This window comes from Tachyglossus aculeatus, chromosome 20, assembly GCF_015852505.1.
Source record: "Tachyglossus aculeatus isolate mTacAcu1 chromosome 20, mTacAcu1.pri, whole genome shotgun sequence".
Taxonomy (NCBI): Eukaryota; Metazoa; Chordata; class Mammalia; order Monotremata; family Tachyglossidae; genus Tachyglossus; species Tachyglossus aculeatus.
In genome coordinates, this window is record NC_052085.1 from 32,374,759 (window position 1) to 32,400,410 (window position 25,652).

General features: G+C 56.9%; 1 protein-coding gene across 1 annotated transcript; it reads left to right on the top strand.

The window, feature by feature from the left end:
* The first annotated feature begins 5,422 nt into the window (after positions 1-5,422).
* MAP6 (microtubule associated protein 6) lies at positions 5,423-20,177 on the top strand. Its single transcript, XM_038761822.1, is given in 4 exon segments — positions 5,423-5,789; positions 5,791-6,596; positions 16,751-16,964; positions 17,693-20,177. Coding segments are annotated over 4 exon segments (1,344 nt in total). The 5' UTR covers positions 5,423-5,642; the 3' UTR covers positions 17,870-20,177.
* The last annotated feature ends 5,475 nt before the right edge of the window (positions 20,178-25,652 follow it).

Genomic DNA, 25,652 nt, shown 5'->3' on the forward strand with positions numbered 1-25,652 from the left:
AACTTGTACTTCCCAAGCGCTTAGTACAGTGCCCTGCACATAGTAAGCGCTCAATAAATACGATTGAATGAATGAATGAATGAATGAGAGAGACCCCAAACCTTTTTTCCCAACCCCGCGTCTCTCCGGCTCCTACCCACACTCTGAGATTCATCATCATGGTAATCGTCACCCACCTTCATTGGACTAAGGAGTGCAGAGCGCTGTACTGAGCGCCTGCGTGGGCAGAGCAGTGTGCTGAGCGCCTGCGTGGGCAGAGCGTTGTCCTGGGTCATCCAGTCCAGGATCCGGCTCCACATTGTCCAGTTGCCCGGAAATAGATCCCGCTACCTTATGGATCCCATGTGGAGGGAACGACCCGCCCCTTCCCCCCTCTCCTCCCCAGTGACCGTCAGTAAAGAGCAGAAAGGGGAAGGAAACTGAGGACTCCTTCCTTCCTTCCGCAGGTGGCAATCCGGAGGGGCGACGGCGTTGGCAGCCCCGGAGCCCTGCTTCCATCCTGGACATTGGGGGACCTTGGAGAGGAACCCCGCCCCCACGGGACCCCATCCAGACATTTCTAGACTGTAAGCTTGTTGTAGGCAGGGATGTGTCTGTTTTTTGTTATACTGCACTCTCCCAGGCGCTTAGTACAGCGCTCTGCACACAGAAGGCGTTCAACAAATACGATTGAATGAACGAATGAATGAATAATTCCCTCTAACCTGAATCCCTGCAGCTGCTCTGTTAACCCTGTTTCCTCCTCTACATAAACATCCAGTATGACGCCCTGCACACAGAAGGAGCCCAGGACGGTACCCTGTATACAGTAGATACCATTACCCCACCCCCCGACCCCCTGCCTCAATCTGCTTTCCCCTAGCCGCGGAGGGCGATAATAATAATAATACTTGTTAAGCACTTACTATGTGTCAAGCACTGTTCTAAGCGCTGGGGTAGATGCAAGATAGTCTGATTGGATACCGTCCCTGTCCTACATGGGGCTCACAGTCTCAATCCCCTTTTACAGATGAGGGAACGGAGGCCCAGAGGAGTTAAGCGACTTGCCCAAAGTCACACAGCAGACAAGTGGTGGAGCCTGGATTAGAACCCAAGATCTTCAGAATCCCAGGCCTGTGCTCTATCCACTAGGCCATGCTCCCGATCTGGGACCAGCACTCTTGGAACACTTGTGGCCCCTCACCGAACCCGGGAGAAAGGATGAAAGTTCTGATCTGGGAATATCAGCTCCAGAGGGCTGGACCAGACTCTTCCCGGTAAGCCAACCGGGCCCGGTCCCTAACCCCGCCCTCCCAGAAGCGGTCACTCTGAGCAGCTGCTGCCCGGGATCTTGCCCCTTGTCACTCAGTCAGTCAGTCGTATTTATTGAGCGCTTATTGTGTGCAGAGCACCGTACTAAGCCCTTGGGAGAGAATAATATAACAATAAACGGACACATTCCCTGCCCATAAGGAGCATACTGTTTAGAGGGGGAGACAGACAGGAATATACATAAATAAATAAATTACAACGTGTGCCCGTGGAGCAGGGGTGTTTCCGGGTGGACACCTACCCAATGCTGGGGCCGGGGGGAATGGGAGTGACCGTCAGACTGACCGACTGATGGTTTTGGATCCTGTAGTCCCCTGGGGACGATTTCCGGATGGCTATGGCCGCGCTCTCGGCAGGCCGGGGTGGAGAGGTTCATTCATTCATTCAATCGCAATTATTGAGCGCTTACTGTGTGCAGAGCACCGTACTAAGCGCTTGAAAGTATAATACAGCAATAAAGAGAGACAATCCAAGCCCACAGTGGGTTTACAGTGCAGGGTTTGGTGGGCGGGGGTGGGGGGTGGGGTGATGAGACAGACATCAAAACAAGTAAACAGGCATCAATATAAGTAAATAGAATTATAGATATATACGTATATACATAAGTGCTGTGGCATGTGAGTGGGGAAAGAGCGCCGAAAACGCGGAGCAAAGTGTGGGGGGTTTGATCCCAGGGAGCCCAAATCCAGTTGTCGCCAGCGGAGGGAGGTGGGGATCACTCCCGCGGAGAGATTAGAGGAGATTTAGGGGCAGGGGGTAGGCGTGGGAAGAGGTAGAGGCGACCAGGTGACTCGGGGATAAACAATTCCAGTCCGGCCCCCCGGCTTTCCGACTCTCCGACCCCTCGGCCTCCTCCAGCCCTGAGAATCCCTAGAACTCTGGGCCACGGGCACAAAAACCAATCCGCGGCCAGGGCTGGCACCCTCTGAGACAAGATCTCTACCGCTCGACTTTGGGCAGGTGGGCTTCCTGGGGAATCTGGGTCTGGGGGCTGGAGGCCCAGCGTGGGATCTCTGGATGGTTTGGTTGTCCTAGGATCCTAGAGAAGGGGGATGGGGGGAAGAGGGTGGGGGGTTAGGAAATGTGAGTGGGGCCTGTGCATACCTGATTGACCCAGGAGAATCTGTGCAGCCGGAAATATCAGCAAGTCTAGAAGGGTTTCATGGGCTAGCATCTGTGCTGGGTCACTGGGTAGAGTCGGGAATGGAGAGAGGAGAGTCAGGGCTGTAGGATAGTCCGTGTTGAGTCAGTGGGGAGAGTCAGGGATGGAGAGGGGAGAGTCAGGAGGGTTGGGTGATCCATGCTGGGTCACTGGAGGAGAGTCAAGGATGGAGAGACGGAATCAGGGGTTTTGAGAGTGTGGAGCCGTCTCGATGATCTTCCCGGGAGAAGTAGTCGCTGGAAGGGGCAGGGGGCTGTGTGGGTTTGACGGCTCAGAATCAGCAAGCCCGAATGCGGGGGTCCAGGCCGCCCCTTTGACATTCTCTTCGCAGAGAGACTGGCGGCCTTTCCACCCGTTGACCGTCTGAAATTTCCCGTCTCTCGGCTCCTTAGCGCCGGGTGCCCCGCCCCCTGTCCCGTTGCTAGGAAACAGCGACGGGGCCGGTGCGAGGAGGGGTGGGAGGGCTGCTGACCTCTGCCTGACCATCACAGTCAGCGGAGGCCTGATTTGGTGTCCAAGGTTGATGTCCACCGTGTTGAGATCAGAGAGCCTCAGGTTTCCCCGCTGGGCGCCACCCGGTCACCTGCCTTCAAACTGGTGAGTGAGAAACCCATTCAGGACAGACACAATCCCTCCTCTCCTTCAAAGTCCTTCTGAAAAGTCACTTCCTCTAGCACGTCTTCCCGGATCGATCCCCCTACCTTCCCCATTCACACGCAATAATCGGCTATTCCGTTTGTTATCGATCCACCTAATACTTGTCGCTCCTCACTTATCTCGGATTCAAAAATCTTGATGAAATGATAGTGGGGTATCCTGGCCTCACTCGGGGGAGCCCCGGGCCCGGCTTTCAGCCTCGCCTATGGTATGCAGAGCTGTGTACTGGATCCCTGCTGTGTGCAGAGCGCTATATTGAGGGTCTCCTGTATGAAGAACGCTGAATTTGGATTCTACTGTGAGCTACAACTATTAGGTGCTCGGAATATACAATCGATGTCCAATACACGGTCCCTGCCCTAGAGGAGTTCCCAATCTCTTGGGAAGACAGCCCTTGATTCGAAAGCCGTAATAAAAAACAAAAGGGGAAAATCTACCTGCAACACTTCTCTCGGGGCATCTTAAGAATGATAACTGTGGTATTTGTTAAGCGCTTATTCTGAACCAAGGACTGTACTAAATGAAGGAGTTGACAACATCTCTTAGGATCGAATAGTGGTAAAAACTGCTGAGAGCTTGGGAGAGTCCAAGAGTAGCAAGACACAGGTTCCCCGCTCTCAAGGAACTCACAATCTAATTGCGGCGGGGGAGGGAACAAACGGAAATTATTTACCGTGAGACGGCACCCCCCTGCCAGCCCCCACCTTCACAGCGCTAAACCCCATTTTGAGCTCCGGCCCTCCTTATAAAGAAACCGCAGAGGTCGCATCGAAGGGAATTTGTTCCTCGGAGGTTCTTAACGAGAATGGGGGGCGGGATCGATATTATCTCCGGGCTGTGGTGAGGGAGGAAGGGGAGACAAAGGCACCTAGGAAAGATAGAGACCGAGGGAACGGGCGAGAGACAGAAAAATAGACACAGAGACAGACAAAAAGCCCCCGAGGGAGAATCACTTCCCGGGGCGGGGGAGGTGAATCCAGGAAGGGTCGAGGGGAAGGAGAAGGGGGTGGAAAGGGGGTAGGGCGGGCCCACGGCAGCTCAGCCCCCTTTCCCCGCTCCTCCCCCTCCCCGCAACTCCGGACTGCAGACAGCGGCCGGTGACCGTTATTCATTCATTCAATCGTATTTATTGAGCGCTTACTGTGTGCAGAGCACTCTACTAAGCGCTTGGGAAGTCCAAGTCGGCAACATACAGAGACGGTCCCTGCCCAACAACGGGCTCACAGTCTAGAAGGGGGAGACAGATAACCAAACAGACCGTTAGCGCTACACGGGTCAGTCCGTCCTCTTTGGACACGTCCGTGCGGCCGGCGAGGAGGGGGTCCTCCAGGACCCCCAAACCCAATTCACTGTGGCGGGGCGAGTCCCGCTTCGAGACTGTGAGCCGGTTGTTGGGTAGGGACCGCCTCTAGCCGTTGCCGATTTGTACGTCCCAAGCGCTTAGTCCAGTGCTGTGCACACAGCAAGCGCCCAATCGATACGATTGAATGAACGATGTGAGCCCCCCGGGACCTCGCCCCGTCCAGCCTCCCGCACCCGGAGGGTGCGGGATCTGTCCATCTCCACGGTTCTGAAAGGCCCAGCGGCTCTGGCCTTGTCCTTTCTTCCCCTCGCCCCTCCTCTGCTGGTCCTCTCCTCCCGCCTCTAGTCCCCCCACCCCCCCGAAGCTTGGGTCAATGCTAAGGGGCGAGGGGAGGGGCCCTGCAACCGAGGGGGGTGGGGGTCCCAAGGCTTAACCCTTTCCTGCCGGGCCCGGACTTGGCCGGGGCGCAGGAGCGGGAGAGGGAGCAGGAAGGGGTTACGGGGGGCGGTGCTGCGTGCTGACGGAGGCACGTGGCCCCTCTGCAAAGCGCCCTCCCCCTGCATCCTTTCTGCCTTGATTTCCCCCCCCCCCCTCCTTTTTTTTTTTCTGAACAGCGGCAGTGGGTGGGGTCGCTTCTCCTGCAGCGGCGGCAGCAGCGTTGGCCCGCGATGCTCCGCTTTCCCCGCAGATGAGCGCCTCCGGGCACCGGTCCGGTCTTCGTCTTCCTCCTCCGGGGGTCCCGCCCGCTCCCTCGCCGCAGCCCGACCGGCCGGATCCCCGACAGGAGAGCCGGACGGGTGGGGTGAAAGCCAGGCCCCCTCTCCGGACCCCGCCGCCCCGCCCTCCGGGGGCTTTTCCCCGCCGTCCCCGCCCCTGCAGCGTGCCTTAGAGTTTCGTCCGCCTGGAAGGGGCTGCTCTTTGGCCAAAGAAGGGGAAAGCGGGGGGAGTGGAGGGGGAGGGGGAGAGACAGACCCCCGCACCCGGAGGGGTTTCGTGCCGCGCATCCTCCGCACGGCGCTGGTGCGGGCCAGCCGAGCGGTCGCACCTGCGTTCGCTCCAGAGCCGAGCCCCGGTTGCGGGGCCTTGGGAGGGGCCCGAGCTGAGGGCGGGAGGGCGAGCAGGCTCCGGTTTCGGGGCGAATAGAGGTCCAGAGGAGCGTGGAGGATTAGGGAGATCCGGGGAGTCCGATCCCTCCGGCCAGCCGGCATCATGGCCTGGCCGTGCATCACCCGGGCCTGCTGCATCGCCCGCTTCTGGAACCAGCTGGACAAGGCGGACATCGCCGTGCCGCTGGTCTTCACCAAGTACTCGGAGGCCACCGAGCCCCCCGGCGCCCCGCAGCCGCCGCCGGCCCCGCCGGGTCCCCCCCCCGGCGCCACCCCAGGCCGCGCCGCCGCGCGCCGTCGCCATAGAAACGCAGCCGGGCCTGGGGGACCTGGATGCCGTTGCCAGGGCAACGGGGCCGGGGCCGGCACCCGGGCCGGGGCCCAGCGGCGAGCGGGAGCCGCCGGCGGGCGGGGCCAAGGCGGGCCCCGCGGGCCCGGCCGACTCGGTGATGCGCCAGGACTACCGAGCCTGGAAGGTGCAGCGGCCCGAGCCCAGCTGCAAGCCCCGCAGCGAGTACCAGCCGTCGGCCGCGCCCTTCGAGCGGGAGACGCAGTACCAGAAGGATTTCCGGGCCTGGCCCCTGCCCCGCCGCGGAGACCACCCCTGGATCCCCCGGGCCCCGGCCCCGGCCCCGGCCCCGGCCCCGGCCCCGGCCCCGCCCGAGGACCGGCGCCGCCGCCGCCCGCCGAGCCAGGAGCGGAGGCCGCAGCCGCTCCCGCCCGCCGGGGAGCCCCAGGAGGGGGGCTCGGGGGGCCCGGACGGGGGCGGCCCCGCCGCCGGGAAGGCCTCGGCCGGGGACGGCCGGGACCCGCGAAGGAAGGCCGGTCCTGGCTGGATGCTGCGCCGCGCCGAGGGCCAGGGGCTGGGGGCCGGGCCCGGGGCCGGGGCCGGGGCCGGGGCCGGGGCCGGGGCCGGGGCCGAGCCCGAGCCGCCGCTGTCGCCCCCCGCCGCCGCCGCCGCCCAGGCCCCCGACGGCGGCCGAGGCCGGGCGGCCGTCGATGCCCTCAACAGGCAGATCCGCGAGGAAGTGGCCAGCGCGGCCGGGAGTTCCTACAGGTTCGTACAGCCGCGGGGAGGGGGCTTTGGGGGTGGGAGGAGGACGGGAGGGACCCCTTCCGCCGCCCCCCATCCATAACCCAGCCTCACCCCAACACCCCCCCCAGCCTCCATCCCCCACCCCCCAACCCCATCTCTCCAGGCCCTTCCTCTCTCCCCCACGCCTTCCTTCCGCTCCAGCGCCTCCTCTTCTCTCCCTCATCCATCCTCACTCTTTTCCCTTCGCCCCTCCTTCTCCGTACTGCATCCCCTCCCGCTGGCCGTCTAGCCGAATCCTTTCTCCTTTCCCAGTTCCCCCCATCAGGATCGCCCCCCTTCCAGGCCCCCAGTGCTGCCGTCTCTCTGCCATCCAGAGGAGTACCCTCCCAGTCGCCACACCGGGCTCCCCGCTTCTTCGATCGCCCCTTGTCTCCAGCCCTTGTAAAACCTTCATCCATAAAACCCACCCTCACACCGTCCATGAGCACATGCGGGTGAGTGGACTCACCCCTGAGAACTGCACCCATTCCCCCTCATCCCCCTAGCCCGTCTTCCACTCCAGCCCTCTCTACTCCTGCTTTCCCTGGGGCAGTTCTCATCAGTGAGCCCACTATCCTGCAGGTGCTCGTGGAGGGTGTGAAGGCGGGGCTTGGAGAGGGGCCTCTAGAGACCCCAGACGTGCCCCATGAGTCACTAGAGCCGCGGAAAGGGGGTGGAGCCACCCCCATCTGCATTGCTGTCCCGTGTGTGTGGCCAGCGCCCACTCCCATGCCAGGTTGGAAACCCCATGCCCCCTTGGGGAATCCAGCCGCTTTAGCTGATGATGGTGATGATGATGGCATCTGCTAAGCACTTACTATGTGTCAAGCACTATTCTAAACGCTGGGGTAGATACAAGCTAATCGCACTGGACACAGTCCCTGTCCCACAGTCCCACATGGGGCTCACATTCTTAATCCCCATTTTAAAGGTGAGGGAACAGAGGTACAGAGAAATGAAGTGACTTGCCCAAGGTCACCCGGCAGACAAGTGGCGGAGCCGGGATTAGGACCCAGGTCCTTCTGACTCCAAGGCCCAGGCTCTATCCACTAGGTCACGCTGCTTCCCTGCTGCGGAAACAGGGCCCTGGTGACCCTCCAGGCAGCCTCAAGCCCAACCGGAGGGCAGGCCGGCTTCAAACAGTCAACGAGATAAGCCATCGATTCAGGGTGCTGAGGGGCAGGAGCCTCCTCGCCAAACATTATGCACCCACCCAGCCCTTAATAAAGAAAGAAAGAAAGCCAACCCATGGCTTCTCTCAGAGAGGGGCCCATTGCTACCCTCCTCAAAGATGGCGGCAGGGCCAGAATTGGGATTTCAGGTCCAAGCTGCACTGGAGCTCTGCTGAGGGTCAGCCACAAGGAGAGCGGGGAGGGTCCGAGTGGGAGAAACCTCCCCTAGGAGATTGTTATGTCATGTTGTGTATGGTCACAGACATGGCGTCAGACGGAATGCGTCTGGGGTTGGCAATGGGGCGTCTCTGCGACGCCCACCTCCCCCCCGCAGGAGCCCGGAGGGCTGCCTAGGGGTCTTCGTGGGGCCGTGGTTCCTGGCAAGAAGCCTATCCTTTGCGGAAAGGCCCACGGAATCGGGCGCCCCGTTCAATGGATCAATGGTATTTACTGAGCACTTATCATGTACAGAGCACTGTACTATGCACGGGAGAGAACTCTGTAATGGAGTTGGTAGACATTTTCCCTGCCCATATCATGGTCCTGTCTGTCACCTCCCGGGGTGAACCCTGGTTTGGCCACAGGCCTGGCGTCCTGGCGGTCCTCGTGATCCCTTGAAACCTGCTGTGCTCCGCAGGGTCGGCTCCCTTTGGCAGCTGGGAGAGAAAACTGACTGATGATACAGATGCTCTCTTGGAGGAAACAGGCGTGAGGACCCCGAGGCCGCCCAACAGCCTCAGGGGGGACCTGCCCCAAAGGAACCCCTGAGACCTGGGGGGAGATTTAGCCCTTTTCCTTGGCCTGATAGAAGCCAGATTTTTTTATTGTTCTCGCTACTTGATCCTATCGGGTTTCTTGCGCTTTCCTTAATTGTCAACTCTAGGCCCCGCTCCGGCCCAGCTGGGCCTCGGCCAGCCATTCAGTTCCGCAGTCGCGTTATCAGCAATGGTTTTCCTCCCTAACCATCCATACGAAATCTGGGGCCAGCTCACCTCCTGGGCTTCCCACTTGGCACCTGTCCCGAGATACCGATGCTAGCATTTTCCTGGAGTCCATCAATCCTGTTTACTGGCCGAGCGCCTACTGTGTGCTGAGCACCGCACTAAGGTCCTGGAAGAGAACAATGGAGTTAGTAGGCACAATCCCTACCCTCGAGGAGCTGACAGTTTAGTATAAATAGAGTAACCCGACCCTAACCCTCTTGAGAACGCTGGGGGTCGGGGCGGGGGTGGGCATGGGGGTGACTGCGGTGGGGGAGAGGGAATGCGGGGTTCTGCCACAGCCCTCCACCCTCAAAGCGGACCAGAGGTTGTGGTGGTCTAATGCAACAGCTGGCAATGTGCCAGATGTGTCTTTGGCAGTGAGATGGCTCCTTCAATTACACACTCGGGTCTTTAGGTGGCTATGATTTGGGGTTTTCACTTAGCGAGGACCCCCATTTAAGGCCTCGATCCATGATGGGGGAAAGTACAGTGTTGGCAGGGACGGGGTTAAAAATCCCCCTGCAGTTTTCCCTTTCCACTAATGGGGGTGGGTGGGGGAGCAGGGGGTCCCCAGGGAAGGCTAATAGGAGCATGGATGCGGACAGCTGAGGCCCAGCTCAGTGGGGAGGGGGAGAGGAGCGGGGAGGAGCTGAGGGGGAAGGAATGGGGACTGCCTCGTTGGAGGAGGAGGGGGTGGGGAGTGAGGGTGGGACAGCCATTCAATCAATCAATCATGTTTACTGAGCTTTTGCTTTGTGTAGAGCACTGTACTAAGCGCTTGGGAGAGCACAATATAACAGAGTTGGTGGACTCTACCAGCAGGTCTTCCTTCCTCATCTGGAAATGGGGTGATGGGGTACCAACAGCTCAGGCTGCATGGCCCATGACTCTCTTGCGTCCTTCCCAAGGCAAGCATCAGTCTTCTTTTTTTTTTTTTTAATGGCATGTGTTAAGTGCTTGCTATGTGCCAGGCACTGGAGTAGCTACAAGCTAATCAAATTGGACTCTGTCCATTTTCCACAAGGGGCTCACAGTCTTAATCCCCATTTCACGGATGAGGTAACTGAGGTCCAGAGAAGTGAAGTGACTTGCCCAAGGTCACACAGCAGGCAATTAGAACCCAGGTCCTACTAACTCCCAGGCCCTTGCTCTATCCATTAGGCCGTGCTGCTTCTTCAGCCAAGACAAAGTGTTAATCAATCAGTCAATCAATGGGACTTATTAAGTGCTTACTGTGTGCAGAATACTGTGCATGATCCCTGCACACAAGGAGCTTACAGTGTAGAGGAGGAGACAGATGCTGAAATTTAATAAATTACATTAAAATCTGTATTAAATTACAGATAGGGAAAATGTCAGGATAAAGGATATGCACTTAAGGGCTCTGGGGCTGAGGGAGGGGTGAATGTCGAAGTGCTTAAGGGATACAGATCCAAGTGCATACATAGGCTGCATAAAAGGGAGAGGGAGTAGGGGAAATTAGGACTTGATTGGGAAAGGCCTCTTTGCAGGCGTTGTAATTTTAGGATGACTTTGAAGATGGAGAGAGAGTTCCAGGACAGAGGGAGGGAGTGGGTAAGGGGTCACTGGTAAGATAGAGAGGATTGAACTGGCCCAGTTGCCTAAGTTCCATTCTGAGGCCCTGGTGATGTCAGCAGGGACAGGAAGGGGTGACAAATGGGAGTTCTCCATCCTGGAGGCCCATGAGGGTGGAAGCAGGCCTCTGAGAAAGGAATCCTCGGCCTTTGGGTTGTCTTTGGGGGTGTGGGGGAGCAGATTTATCCAGCCACCCAATTTCTTCCATGGCTTCTTTGGCTGGGTCAGAGGGTGCCAGCTGCAGGTCCGGGACCTCTGGGTGAGGGTGGCTTTGGGGATTGACCATTCAGACTATAAGCCAGCCCACCATGGGTCAGCCTCATGGCCGGACCAGCCTAGAACACTGGGAGGAACTGGGTGGTGGGCGCCCTCCTAGACCCTACCCCCTTCTGTTTAGGGATGGGCTTCTGCCGTCCCTAATCCTTCCCCCTTCACAACCGGCTGACCCCTGCTTTCCCCACCTCTCCAATCCTCCTGAAATCACATCTCCCTCAGGAGGCCTTCCCGGTCTGATGACTAATCTCCCCACCTTGTATCCTCAGTTTCCAGGCCACCAAAGTACTAAAGTACTCACAACCCTGCTTGCATCTGGTTACAGATCTTCGTTCTCTACTTCCTCCTACTTCTAATGTATTTCAGTCTCTGTCTCCCCTACTAGACTGTAAGCTCCTTGAGGGCAAGGGATTATTTCTACCCCCTCTACTTTACTCTCCCAAGAAGCAGAAATATCTCCCCGCCTCTGGATTCTAAGCTTGTTGTGGGCAGGAAACATGCCTGCTTATTGTTGTATTGTACTCTCCCAAGCGCTTAGTACAGTGCTCTGCCCACAGTAAGCGCTCAATGAATATGATTGAATGAATGAATGAAAGTAGGTGCTCAATCTGTACAACTGGTTGATTGATTGATGGATTGATTAACTGATCAATCGATCAGTTGAGAGGACTGGATGGCTGTTTGGCATTAGCAGAGTTTAGCAGGGGGTGAGGGCTGGGGGTGGGAGTGTAGGAGCTGCCTCGAGCGGGGAAAGCTCCATTCTCTTGGGCGCTGGTTGTTCTGGCTGTCCCTTACCTTTGGGAGGTTGCCCACACACCCCAGGAGGTGCCCCAGGGCCCCTGGAGGTAAGGTGAGCTGGGCTCTGGCTGCCCAACATGGGCTCACTCCCTTAGGAGATTAGCTGCAGGGACAAAGGAGATATAGTAGCTGTGCCAGAATGTAATGTCTGGGGGCGGGCGAGCTCGTTGAGGGGAATGCTCAGAAACCCCTCTGGGGAAATCCCACACCCACTTTGGCAGAGCGAGCCCAAGCCCGCTTCAGGGGAGGCAGCGCTGGAGAGCTTAAAAATAAATCCAGATGGTTTCATCCCCTACGTGTTGGGATCCGGGCAGTCAGGCGGGACACAGCCGAGGGAGGAGAGAGGCCCTGTCCAAGGAGGGTGGGGCCATGCCCGGGGAGAGGCGGGGCACTGCCAAAGGGTGTAAAGTGCCCGGCCTCTGGGCCAAACCCTGACTTACAGCAGGCTCAGCCCATCCCGCCCCTGTCGCCTTATCTGCCCAGACACGCTGTTGGCTGCGGAGGGCAAAGTTCTCCTCCAGCTGGACTCCTGGCATTCAGGGGCGAACCCGGGGGGGCAGGGGGCGACTGGGGGCCCCTGCCGACTGTATCAGCTCGGGACTCCTGGGTGGGGACCGGCAACGGGAGGCCGTCCACCGGGAGATGGACACTAGGGTCGGCTGGTTCTCGCGGCCGCCGAACTGCAGCATCATGCCAGAGCCATCGAGATTCAAACGTGGGGGTCCTTGTGTCATGAGGTCCTCAAGCCTGGAGTCCTTAAGCATGGAGGCCCCCAACCCTCGGAGGGGTCCTCATTCTTGGAGGTCTTTGTGCGTGGGGCCCTCAATCAGTCAATCAATCAATCAGTGGTATTTATTGAACTAAGAGCTTGGGAGAGTTGACAATCTAGTGGTGTGAGACAAACACTAAAATAAATTACAGAGGCAGGAAACAACGGAGTATAAGGATATATACACGAGTCTGGGGGTATGGTGAGTATCAAAATATTTAAGGGGTAGAGACTCAAATGCAGAGGTGATGCAGAAGATGGGGGAAATAGGGTGAAGCCTTGTCCCTCTCCACCTCCTTGCCCCAGTCCGGCAACTGCTCTGGTTGTAGCAGGGTGGGGTGGTCACCTAAGGCAGGGGCTGGAAGGGCCATGGTCCAAGCTCAGGGAATGGGCTCAGGCCAGGGATCAGTCCTAGGAGCAACAGCATTAAGGAGACGGGAGAGTCTCCAAATCTGGGCCCCCTCCCCTCGCCCAACTCCCTCTCCTGTTTAGAACAAGTGTTTGGCACGTAGTAAGCACTTAACAAATACCATAATAAATAATTCCTCAGCCACATTTGGGCAGGGGGCGGGGGGGACTAGAGGGAAGGGAAGGGAGCAGTTGGCTGAGAGGAACAAAGGGAGGAACAGAAGGGGAGAGGAGAGGAGGGAGCAGTTGGCTGAGCCCTCAACCTTGGGGTCTGGGCCTTGGGAGTCACCTCCCCCCTAAACCGCTCCACCATCTCTCCCCCTTCCCCCATTCGCCTTTCCTTATTTATGTATTTAGTTAGCTATGGTATTTGTTAAGTGCTTACTATGTGCCAAGCACTGTATTAAGCACTGGAGTAGGTACCAGATAATCAGGTAGGACACAGTCCCTCTTCCACCCAGGGCTCACAGTCTTAATACCCATTTTTCCAGAGGAGGTAACTGAGGCACAGAAATGTTAATTGACTTGCCCGAAATCACATAGGAATAAATTGACAGAGGCAGGATTAGAACACAGCTCCTTCTGATTCCCAGAGCACTGGGTGGCACTGCTTCTTTTTCCTTCCTTCCCCCTATACTCCCCCCCGTTCCATCTCCTAACCATCTCAATCAACATTGCCATTGCCGTTATCAGTGCTCCATGCACCCACACACCCCCGTACACAAACCCTCCCCCCGGAAAAAGGTCACACAAAGGGCTAGGGAGTGCCACCATCAAGCTCGCCCAGGCTGCCAGTGTGCCTTTCCAGTCCACTGTGGGAGGCAGAGCAGGAGGCTAGTGGGCCTAGGGGTGGAAAGTAGATGGGTTTGGAAGGTAGAGCAGAGTTTCTTTTACCCTAGATTTCTGTTTTCTGTTCCCAATCCCCGAGATGTGCTAGGCACCAGAACACCCACACAGCACAATCCAGGCCTCCACCCAGGACAATCCTGGGGTAACAACATGCAGAAGACGTCACTGGGGTCTTCTGGGGCAAGCAAACATCTGGGGTTCTCTAAGCTAGGACTCAAGCACTCAAGTCAACCGCATGGAGTTGTGTGTCCCATGTGCCTGTTTCCAATGTATAGCTGTAGGCAGAACCTTGTGCTTTTGTGTATACACAATTGTGAGGGGCCTGAAGGGAGCTCCACAGCTTAGAGTTGTGTCATATTTATTCTATTTATTTTATTTTGTTAATATGTTTTGTTTTGTTGTCTGTCTCCCCCTTCTAGACTGTGAACCCGCTGTTGGGTAGGGACCGTCTCTATATGTTGCCAACTTGTACTTCCCAAGCGCTTAGTACAGTGCTCTGCACACAGTAAGTGCTCAATAAATACGATTGAATGAATGAATGAATGAATATGGCAGCTGAGCTTCCAATCCAGTTGAAAATCTTGGAGAGATTCTGGCATTGGAGCCTGTGGCTTGGTGTTGTCACCCAGCCTGCCAGCTGTGTGTGTGTGTGTGTGTGTGCATGCGTGTGTGTGGCTGCGTGTGTGTGCACGCAAACTGTGGACACGTTCCCTGCGAATGCAGCATCCCACCAATGGGGCATCAGCGGCGGCAGTGGCAGACTCACAATGGCACCCCGAGAGCTTCTGCGGGCAACTCTGACCACATAGGACTCCCTGGGAATTGCACAGGGCCGCTTCCCTAGGGATGCTTTTGGCCACTCATGGTGTGCAGACCAGGACACCCCTACTTGGGAAAGCCTACAGGGGAGCCCCTGGGATTGAGAAGGAGGGGTTTGGAGGCAGAGCCCGTGAAAAGCCTGTTGGGCAGCTGAGAGAAGTAGGGTGAGCCAAGGTCAGAGGGTCCCAGAAGGCTCAGGTGCCTGGAGGTTGAGATTGATGATTACGGTCTAGAGCTCTAGAGATGATGGGATGAAAGAGCTGCCAGATGGGTGGAGGCTGTTTCCAAACTGTAACAACGATGTTCCTCAGCTATCGAGATTGGAGACTGGCTGTTTTCCCAGCCATGCCATCCTCGGTCTGCTTCCGGACCGGCTAGCCCAGAACTCTGCTCTCAACAGGGCACCAGGTGCCAAGAGGAACTATGTGCTGGGTGCCCTCCTGGACACCCACTTCATGGTTTCCAAACCCCCGACTCTCCTCCAGTGACCCAGCACGGACCATCCATCTTCCTTGACTTTCCCCCAGTGACCCAGCGTGGATGTTCACTCATGGAGCTGTCCAAACTTTTCTTGACAGTGAACTTTGACCTTTATGCCTTCACTGCTTCCACCGGGGCCTGTCAGATCTGCTGAATTCATTTCTTCGAGCTCAGCCTAGTGGCCATTTAAGATGTCAATCTTCCCGAGAATCTCCTTCCACTTAAACTGCCTCAGGGGATGAGGCAAAGACACAAACGGTAGAGGAAGAACCGTGGGTTTGGCTAAAAGGCCCTTGCTCATTGCTTCCATCCCCAAACAGAAAGAGAGCAGTTCAGTAGAGTCCTCATGGATTTCTGTGCGGAGTCAAGAGTGCCACCTTCCCATCTGGACTCTCTCTGAAGTGTGGAGCAGTTGTACATGGGTGGCTCCTCCAATCACCCTCCACATCCCCTCTAAGCCCACTGCTTCACTAGCCTGGTCTCTGGGAGGTGGGGCTTTTGAGGTCAGGGTTAATGGGGGATGGGGCCAGACAGTCAGGGCAGCCCTAGTCAAAGCCCCAGAACAGGCCACCCACCACAGGCTGTTGAGGTTGCAGGTCTATTTGTTTCTAGGCGAGAAGGGCGTTTCTGCCCCTTCCCGATTCAGGGATAACAAGCTGCCCAGCTTGCAGCTCCGCCGTGGCCGGTTCTCCCAGCCCAGAGAAGCCCTGGGATGGGGCTGAGGTGCATATGTGTCTGAGGAGGCCAGTGCAGGCCACATTGAGCAGGCAGTCCCTCATGTTGTCATGCTTAATGCTTGCAGTGCCTGGTGCTGTTTCCTCTTTTGTCTCCTTGTCTCTTTGTCCTTTACGAAACTTTTACACAAGAAGAGTCACTCCTTTCTCGATAGCAGTGGCCATGCTGGTCTGACCCCAGCAATTGAATCCCATGTTCAGCTGTGGTACAGTGTCATCTGAGGCTTTGTTTTACCACATCCTTACAATGCTTCCTCTGCCCTCCTTGCTCTCGGACTCCAAATTTCAGTTCTCCATCCAGCAACTGTTTAGGTCTCCTGCTGCTGCTCATTCTTCTCCTATCCCACCCAGTCTACCTGTGTTAAGGGGAGCAGAGCTTCAAAGCTAGGAGACTGCCTGTGATCCAGAATTTCATTGTTCCTGATCTTGTCTTCCCATTAGACTTTGAATCTGGTTCTTAACTGATGCCACAAGAGGACCTGCTCAGGGAATCTGTGTGATGTACAGAAGGAGAGAAGATGGGACAACATTACAGTTCCAGGCCCAACTGAAGGCCTGGAGCCTGATTTTGTGTCAAGCACTGTACTAAGTGCTGGGGTAGATACAAGATAATCAGGTCCCAAGTAGGAGGGAGAACAGGTATTGAATTCCCATTTTGCAAATGAGGGAGCTGAGGCACAGAGAGGTTAAATGACTAGCCCAGGGTCACACAGAAGGTCCATGGAGGCCCTGCTGAGAACCTCAAGCAGAATGGGCAGCCGCGTCTTCCTGCCATCCCCTCTCAGCTCCCAGGCCACCCCACACAAGTTTCCTGGTCCAGCGGATGGGGCAGCTGGGGAAGAAGCCAGCTGGGACCTTCTTCCAGGGATGATCGGGGCCCACCAGCCAAAGTTCCTGGTCTGTACAGCGAAATTGCCAGCTTGGGCCATCCGTGCCACCTGGGGGAATGGGACCGGGCCCTAGGAAGAGGCTGATCTGAGGCAAGAGCTGTATTGCTTGTTTTAGCACTGTGGAGGTGGGGGCAGCCCCGAGCAGACTCAGAACCAGGCAGGGTGGGGAGAAGTGGCCTAGGGCAGGCTTGACACCTGAAGGCAGGGTCAGCGATGCCACCTTGCTCTTGGGCTCCTAGCCCTCCCCATCCTCTTGTGAGAATCAGATTGGAGGGGGTTGGGGGCAGGGCCTTACTCCCAAGGGACCAAGGGGACGAGCAAATGCCGCCATGTGGGTCTCACGCCTGGTTCTGCTCTGCCCACAGGAACGAATTCCGGCCATGGACTGACATCAAGCCGGTGAAGCCCATAAAGGCCAAACCTCAGTACCAGCCCCCGGATGACAAGATGGTCCACGAAACCAGCTACAGCGCCCAATTCAAGGGGGAGCCCAACCAACCGACCCCAGCTGGCAGCAAGGGCATTGACCGCAGGAGGATACGCAGCTTGTACAGCGAGCCCTACAAGGAACCGGCCAAGGTGAGGCCCGCTTGGGAGGGTGGGGGGTGGGGTGGGGGGAGTCCTTAGGGGACAAGCTTGATGCAGGCCACCTCCAGCATCGGCCTGGTGGAGGGGTGGTCTAGCCTACGGCTGGGATCGGGACTCTGTCTGACCCTCCATGGCCCCCTGCCCACCTGGCCAGGTCAATGAGGGCCATTCCGGTGCACTGGAGGCCTTGATTCCCATTGGCTCAGTGTGTCTGGGGAGAGGGCTCCTTCTTCCCTGGAGCTGGGGAGCTCCTGGGGAGGGGGGGGCCGGGGAATGGGGGGCAATGTGGATCCCAGTCTGCTCAGACAGTCAGAGCTGAGCTCCTGGAGAGTCGGATCTGCCCCCCAGCTGACCCTGCTTCCGAGGAGGATGAGGAGGTCTTTGGGGCTGTGGTCTCGTCCACTCTGCTGTGGAGCAGAGATGGAGTTGAGGGCAGAGACCCAGCCCAGGGGCTCCAAGCATGTGAGACCCTGAAGTCCAGCCCAGGCTCAAAAGAAGCCACCAGCGGGGTGGACCAGGGAGCCTTGGGATGTTTCGGTTTGCATCCCAGTTTGGCTGGGGCTGATGGTTCCGTCCCAGAGAACCGGAAAGGGTTTCCGGGAGTGCCCATTCAGGAGCCAAGGGAGTGTCCCGCTGCCTTCCTGCTAAAGCCGGCTCTGTTTCCCCTCTCCCGTGTGTCCCCGCGGCTACGGGGTCTGTCTGTCTGTCCATACGTGCAGGTGGAGAAGTCCAGCGCCCAGACGTCCAAACCAAAAAAGACCTCCACAAGCCATAAACCCGTTCGGAGGGTCAAAGACAAACCCGCGTCGGGCCGGGCCGCCAAGAAGAAGGCCGCGGACGGCGCCAGCGAGAAAAGTAAAGAGATGAACAATAAACTGGCCGAGGCGAAAGAGTAAATTGCCCTGCCCTCTCCTTTCCCCCACTGTCTCTGTCTCTCTGTCTCTTTCTGTCTCTCTCGCTCTCTCTCCCCCTCTCTCTCTTTCTCTCTATCTCTGTCTCTCTGATGGAAAGGCCACAAAATGGATTAGAGGCTTCCCTTGCTTGTGTCCTGCTTGGGTCAGGCGCCTGTTTGCTTTCGTTGCCTTCACTTTGGGGTTTTCTCTCCCACGACACTGGGTCAGGATCCGCTTCCTTTCCGAGGTGTGGGACTCTGTTCCTCCCGCCCTGTTCGTCTGATCCCAGGGGGCTCGATGACAGGGCAGCAGGGAGCGGACACGGAGCTGGCAAAGGGGAATATCTTGCTAGGCCTGGGGGAGGTGTGACCCGGGGCCTGGCAGGGCCGAGCCACCCGGAGCCCCTGTTGGAGTTTCCCCAGGCCACCGCCAGAACTCCCAGGAAGGTGTGTCCTGCCGCTGCCATCCTCCGGCCCGCCAGGCCTGGCTAGGTGACCGTTAGGCTTCACCATGAGCGTGAGGCTATGGGATTTGACTGGTTTTGCCTCACTGTAGATAGCTCTGTGGAACGTTCCCTAGCTGTCATTTTGCTCGTGTTTGTGTAGACAACTTCTCTGTCAGTGCTGGGCCTGGGCACATGCGGACCACCTGGGCCACTGCCACCGAGAGACGGTGGTCCGACGGCACCTTGGGATCTCCGAGAGCTCAGGAAGCAGCCGTGGGGTGCTGTGGTGTCTGCCCTGGTTCCGATGGATGTTTAACTGTAGTTTAAGACCCATGTCCGCTAGCGCACTCAGGCTCTGCAGAGATTGTCCTTGCGGTTTGGGCTGGCGAGGGGCCAAAGGAGGGAAAAGGGGCGAGATAGGAAGTGGTAGCAGGGCATGTGGTGATGTTTGCTTTCTCCTCCCTGAGTCCCCTGCCAGGTGAGGGCCCCTCCCGGAACGCAGGGAAGGACGCAGTGACCTTGACGTCGCTGGAAGCGGAGCGGCGGCCTGGGGTGCCGGGGTGGGGAAATACAGAGTTCAGTGGACTGTGTCATGTGTCTTTGTGGCTTGTGCTGGGAGGAGCCCTGAGCTTCAGGTGTAGGTGTCGTGATGTTCCAGTGGTGTCAGTTCTGAGTTTAGCCATGTTCGAGGTGTATGGTCTCAACTAGCCCAGATGGGCTTGTGGGGTGGGTGAGAGGCTGAGCTGGAGGAGGTGGTCCCTCAGAGCAGAGGGGATGCGGGGTGGAGCAGGGGTCCCTCCAGGAGGAACACCCTGTGTGACCCCAGAAAAATCACACTGTGGCATTATGAGTCTGGAATGCGATTTACCGGTCAGGCACCGCTGTGCCCACCTTCCCCTAGTCTCGTTCACAACACCGTCCTTAGAGTACAAATCTCAGCTTTTTGCCTGTCCTTTCAAGCAATGAAAGCAACTCCGCTACCTCTTCCTGGCCATCAGCAGGTGAACAGTTAAGGGCTCCTCTCCTCCTCCTCCTCAGGCACCTCTGGGGCTTGTTTCCAAGATCTCAGGAAACTTCATACTCTCATCAGTGTCTCCACTGACCCTTCTGGGTCTGGGGCCCAGCGAGCCTGTGTGCTGGCCACTGGCAGCCCACCGTGGCTCTTGGACAGTTAACATAACAGGGGCAAGGAAGGCCAGGAGGGGCCCCATTGCTTCTGGACCGCAAGCTCCTATTTCCTGCATAGGAACGGCTATCTCTCACCCCAGTCCTACCGCCGCCCATGGAACCTCCCGGGGTCCATCCAGTGGCCCGGGCAGGGGGCTCTGAGCTGAGCACCCCAGGCGAGGCCGTTAGTGCCACGGCCCAGACCGGAGGAGACCACCGGTAACCTGGGCTCGAGGCCCCGGGGCATCGCTAGGCTGGAGATTTCAGCCTTTGGCTCAGTGCTCTGCTCGCCACAGCCCTCATCCTCAGCTCGTCCCTCTCGCTGCTTTTGCCACTCTTGCCACCTGTGTGCTTCCGCGACTGCCCGTTCTGCTGCCATCGCTGTGCCGCTCATCTGGCTCTGCATCTGTGCTGCTGGCCTGCGCCCCGCGTGTCGCTCCCTGGCAACCCCCTGCCCCGCCCTACCCCCCGGGGCAGGTCGGAAGGCTGTCATCGCTATTTTGTGGCCTGGGTTTCGTGGCATATCACAGATGGTCTCTGTAACAGGCAAGCCCACCCCTCTAGGTGCCCACCTCCTGCTGTTGTTAGTGTGACAACGACCATGACGAAATCCTCGTGTGTAGCCAATTGATTGTGATGTGCTTGTGGCCTGCGCTTGCTCAGAAAGGGTTTTCAACTCCAATAAACGCTCAAGACCAACACCCTGTTCTTGGTCTGGTTTTGTTTGAGAGGCTCAGAAGAGCCAGGGAGGGGGCAGCTTGCCTGGGCCTGGTGGTCCGGTGAGGAGTGGAGAGGGCTGGAGGGGTGGGAGCACCTGGGTGAAGACAGAGTGGCCCCCGGTTTGGCAGGGTTCTGATCTTTCCATCATCGCTCAACTAACAGAGAGCAGGTCTCAGTCCCGTCCCCTTAGATCACTCTTAGATGAAGCCTGAGGGCCAGGGCTCACCCAGAGCTGCACTCCTCTGGACACCCCCACAGCACATGTAGATGGGGCAAAGAGTGAGTTTGGCCGTCTGTGGGAGCCGGAGAACCAAGCTGCTGCCCACCCAATCCCACCCAATCCCATACCCTAGCCTTCACCACTCCCTCCGGAGTTCGAGCAGGCTGAGCCGGAGGGGAGGTGACCCCTGCCCTGGCCTGAGGGAGCTGGGTTTTTGAGGTACCTGAGCCCAAACCCACTGCAGCCACATCCCAGGGCAGGATTCCTCCCCACACCCCCCTTGGCTTTCTCAGGCCACATGTGGGAAGTCGCCCTCTGTTCTCTGGCTCCACTTGTTGTCCCCACTTAGGACAGAGTCCCTTGGGCCAGGGCCGTCTCAGGAGGCTGGGCAAGACCTAGGGGATCTGCCAACAGTGGGAAATCTGGGGCCAGAAGGAAAGAGAAAGACAACGAGCCCTTTATTCAGATGAGGGATGGAGGGAGGGAGGTTTCTGGGGCTCCATTCGGTGGGTGCCCAGGCCAGAGGCTACTGCATTCCCCTGCTTGGGCTGGGCAGGGGCTGTGGTGGGAGTCCGGGACACTGCCAGCCAGTCGGAGAACCTTCTTCCTGAGAAGAAGGGAACCTCCTCTGAGCCCTTCTATGCCCCTTTCCAGCTTCATAAAACAGGAGTTCCAGGTCCTGGAACCAGAGCCTGACCCTGGGAGCATTTGCTTCAGGCCGAGAGTAGAAGACTCTGAGACTCCATGGGCTGAACTGGAGTCAATGGGGATAGAGCTGCTTCTCCATGACATCTTGGGCGAAGTGGCTGCCGGGGACTGCCCCAGCTCATTCTCTATCCCAGACCCGGCTCCTATGGTTCCAAAGATCCCAGATTTGGCTAGAGTTGTGGGATCCTCCCGTCAGATGGCATGAAACCAATCCTGGTCAACTACTGCATGCAGAGCGCTGTACTGGACACTCTCTGTGGAGTGGCTGGATGCTTTCAGTCCCATCTCCCTGACTTATTGTAGGGAATCTCAGGCAACAGTCCACTTTGAAGCTGCAGAAAATGGGGGACCGGGGAGGACCAGGACGGAACAGAGTGGAGAGCCAGGGAGACTTGTGAACTAAGCGTTTTAATTAAAGGAAAAACCCTAGAGGTAATTTAGTCCAGCCCCCTGCCTCTGACCAGACTCTTCCTAAACCATCCTCAGGCCAAATTCTAAAGCTCATGGACTTCTCTTCTCTCCACCTGATATTTTGGGAGAAGTGGAATGCCCACTTGTATTTCTATCATTCGTGTTGATTCGCTTATGAACTAATATCCACATCCCCTTTTCTTTCTTCCTGCTGCTTATAATTTGTTTTATTATCTGTAATGATTATCTAACTCTTTAACCTGGGAGATACTAGCATTGTATGACCTGTCACCTCCATTAGGCTGGAAAGTTCTTCGGTCAGGGCCCAAGTCATTCGCTTCTGTTGTGCGTTCCCTAGAACCTGGGACAATGTCCTTCAGACAGTAAGAACTCAGTACAGTCCTCTGCACACAGTGAGCACTCAGTGTGCACACAGATAGAGGGAGAGAGAAATGTTGGAGTTGATAGCAATCCATCAGATGACTGTTCTCCCCATCCTCAAAGCCCTCCTGAAATCACCCCTCCTCCAGGAGGTCTTCCCTGAGTAATCTCCACCCTTCCCCAACTGCCATTTTGACATTTTAACGCCACCTGAGTAGTTATGTTCACATAAACTTCCACCTCCTGTTGGAAATATTTATGTTCCTGCCTGACATACCTACCTTTAATACCCTAAAAGAGCACTAACTGTACTTCATAGCCTCTTCTCTCTCTCATCTATTATTTTACTGTCTGTTTTCCCTATTAGTCTGTAAGCCCCTTGAGGGCAGGAGCCAAGCCTGCAAATTCGACTGTACTCCCCCAAGTGCTTAGTACACTACTTTGCACAGTAGGCACTCAATAAATACTATTAATTGAGACTGAAAGGAGGTTCTGCAGGGGATTAGATAGGCCCATGGACAAGTGGTCCACGCTGGGTTCTTGGGGGGAGAGTCAGGGATGGAGAGGGGAGAGTCTAGGGTGTGAGGTGGTCCATGCTAGGAAGGCCGTCCACTCGCAGATGATAATCAATTGGCTCATGTGGCAAGGGGGCAGGGGCTTTGGTCCTTCTACTTCTGTCCTCAGAGCCCGGCCCCCGGCCGTGGCCCCCAAGGCTCCTCACGGCAAAGACGATCTGTGCTCTGCGCCCGCCCACCCTGGTGCCGGCCTCCCCATGACGCCTCTCTCTCCCCGCAGGAGCCCGGCCCGACCCACCTCTGATCCAGGTCCAGATCCCGGTCCCATAGGCCAGGAGCAGTGCAGCCCGCCGGGGCCGGACACGGGGCCGCTCGGGGACGCCGATGGTGACCGGGTCGCCCCCGGCCCAGAGCCCGTGCAGGAGCCGGCACAGGTTTCCGTCCCCTAAGCCGCCTCAAGCCCAGCGGAGCCAAGGGGATGGCGGGGCGGCACCCAGAGTGGAGGTGTCTGCATGAGTGAGCCTGCCTCCGGAAGGCCAATAAAGTGGTGAAATGTTCAGCAGTGCCAGCTGTGGGTCCCTGGGCCGTGGCAGAGGGGAGCCAGTGCTTGGGCGCCTGGAGGGGAGGGCGGATGGAGTGGGTTGGGGGCAGCACACATGCCCGAGGGTGTGGGTGTTCACATTCGTGAGTGTGCGTGGGGCCATATTTTGTCCATTGGTGTGCTTGTGTAGGTGCACATGTGTGCTCGTGTTTGTGAATGTGGAGGTGTGAGTTTGGCCACATGGACATGTGTGCCCGTGTTTGTGTGGACTTGTGGGCCTGTATTCACTGACACTCATGTGCCCATGTTTGCGTGTATTGTGTGCCTGAGTGCGTGCCCGTGTTAGTGTGTCATCCATCTCTCGGCCCGCGTCAGGCTCTGCCTGGACCCCGGAACCTCCTTGGGGACCACACCTCCCCGAGCCTGGTGGATCCGGCCTCGGATCTGGATGCCGGCTCCTTCCCAGCTTCCAAGAAGCTGCTAACCCCAGAAACTGTCCTTCGCACTGCCCAACCAGGCCCCTTCCATCATCTGAGGAGGGAACAGCTTGGAGGAGGAGGAGGAGGAGAGCAGACTTAGGGGCAAGTGAGGGGAAACACCCCTTCCCTCAAGGTTTGTGACAGTCGACCTCTGCCCTTTGCACAGATGGAAAAACTGAGCCCTGGCCCCGGCCCAAGTCCCCCAGGGTAGAATGATTGAACCCCAGGTATGCCCTATGTACCTCTGTCAGAGGCTCCACTCCACCCACAGGGAAGCTGCTGCTCCCTCCCGTGTGAGACAAGGCATGGCCCCAGGTACCCAAAGACCCCAGGAAAAACCCCAGCATCCTCTGCCTCTGGCTCCCATAGAGTCTGACGGCCATCCCATCCCCATGGAGTTGAGACAGGTGTAGGGAGGCAGACCGGGAAGGGTGCAAGGAGGTCATTGGTCACTGCTCCATCACCGACCATCCTGATGGACTTGCTCTTGCCCACACCCAGCTCCATCTGTTCATCCTGACCATGACGATCAGAGACACCCACGATGACCCTTGGGTAGTTGACAGGCTTTATCTGGGAGGAGAGCTGGGCTGGGGCTCCCCAAACTGGAGACCTCTGAACCTGCCAAGAGACGTAGGTTGAGCGGCGGCAGGGTTGGTGTTTACAGAACCAGGAAGCAGATGGAAAGAGCGAACACAGAATTGCGGTTCTCCAAATTTGACCCTTTTCAGGATAGGGGTCCCCGCTGGAGCCAGAGGGCTGCAAGTTCAAACCAAACAGGAATTGCTTCTTCCCCCAGGCCTGGCCAGGTGAACACAGAGAATCTATTCCCAGAGGGAGCTGCACAGCCAGAGGCACCTACAGCTCCAGAGGAACTTGGACAGATTCATGGATAGGCATCCAGGCTGGGTCACTTGGAGAGAGTCAGGGATGGAGTGAGGAGAATCAGTGGTGTTGGATGGTCCATGCTGGGTAATTTGGGGCGAGTCAGGGCTGTTGGATTGTCCATTCCTAACCATGAGGAATGTAGACTGAAGACTGCAATCTAGACTTGTAAGCTTGTTGTGGGCAGGGAACGTGTCTACCAATTCTGTTATGACACAGTGGCTTAAACACAGGCCTGGGAATCACAACGTCCTGGGTTTTAATCCCAGCTCCACCATTTGTGTGCTGTGTGACCTTGGACAAGTTATTATTATTGTTATTATTATTATAGTATTTATTAGGCATTTATACTGTTATTTATTTGGCCATCTATACATCTATTAGGCCAAACAATGTTCTAAGCACTGGGGTGGATACAAGTCACTTCATTTCTCTTAGCCTCAATTCCCTCATCTGTAAAATGGGGCTTGAGACTGTGAGCCCCATGTGCAGCAGGAACTGTGTTCAACCTGATTTTTGTTTGTATCCAACCCAGCACTTAGTACAGTGCCTGGCACATAGTAAGCGCTTAACAAATACCATAATAATAACAATTATTATTATTACTCTTCCAAGAACAGTACAGTGCTCTCTCTGCACACAGTTGGGGCTCAATAAATACAGTGGATGGATTGATCGATTAAAAGGTTGATGAGATTGCCCATCCAGAAGGGCGACCACACACGGTTTGTCCCAGAGATCTGGTGCTGCTGGTGGGGAGTCTTCAACTGTCGGGTAGGGAAAGCCACCACCGGGTGGAAAGAGAAAGTTTCCTGCAGACGGGAAGCTCAGTTCCCGAGTCCCTCCCTCTTCACCTTCCACATCTCCACCGGGTTCCAGGAGCGATCTGGACCAGCCGCATCCCTTTGGGAGGGTGCAAAGCAGATTCCACCGGCCTTCCACAGGATTCACCCCAATCCGGCCGACACCCCCCATCTTGGAGGAGTTCCCAGGGCATGGCTCCTTTCCCAATCAATCAATCAATCAATCGTATTTATTGAGTGCTTACTTTGTGCAGAGCACTGTACTAAGCGCTTGGGAAGTACAAGTTGACAACATATAACCCAACCGAGTCCAGAGATTGCTCAGCATCAGTCAATCAATCAGTCGTGTTTATTGAGCGCTAACTGTGTGCAGGGCACTGTACTAAGCACATGGAAGAGCACAGTATAGAAGAGTCAGTACACAAGTTCCCTGTCCAGAAGGAGCTTACAGTCCAGAGGGGGAGACAGACATTAATATAAATAAATAAATTACAGGTATGGACATAAGCGG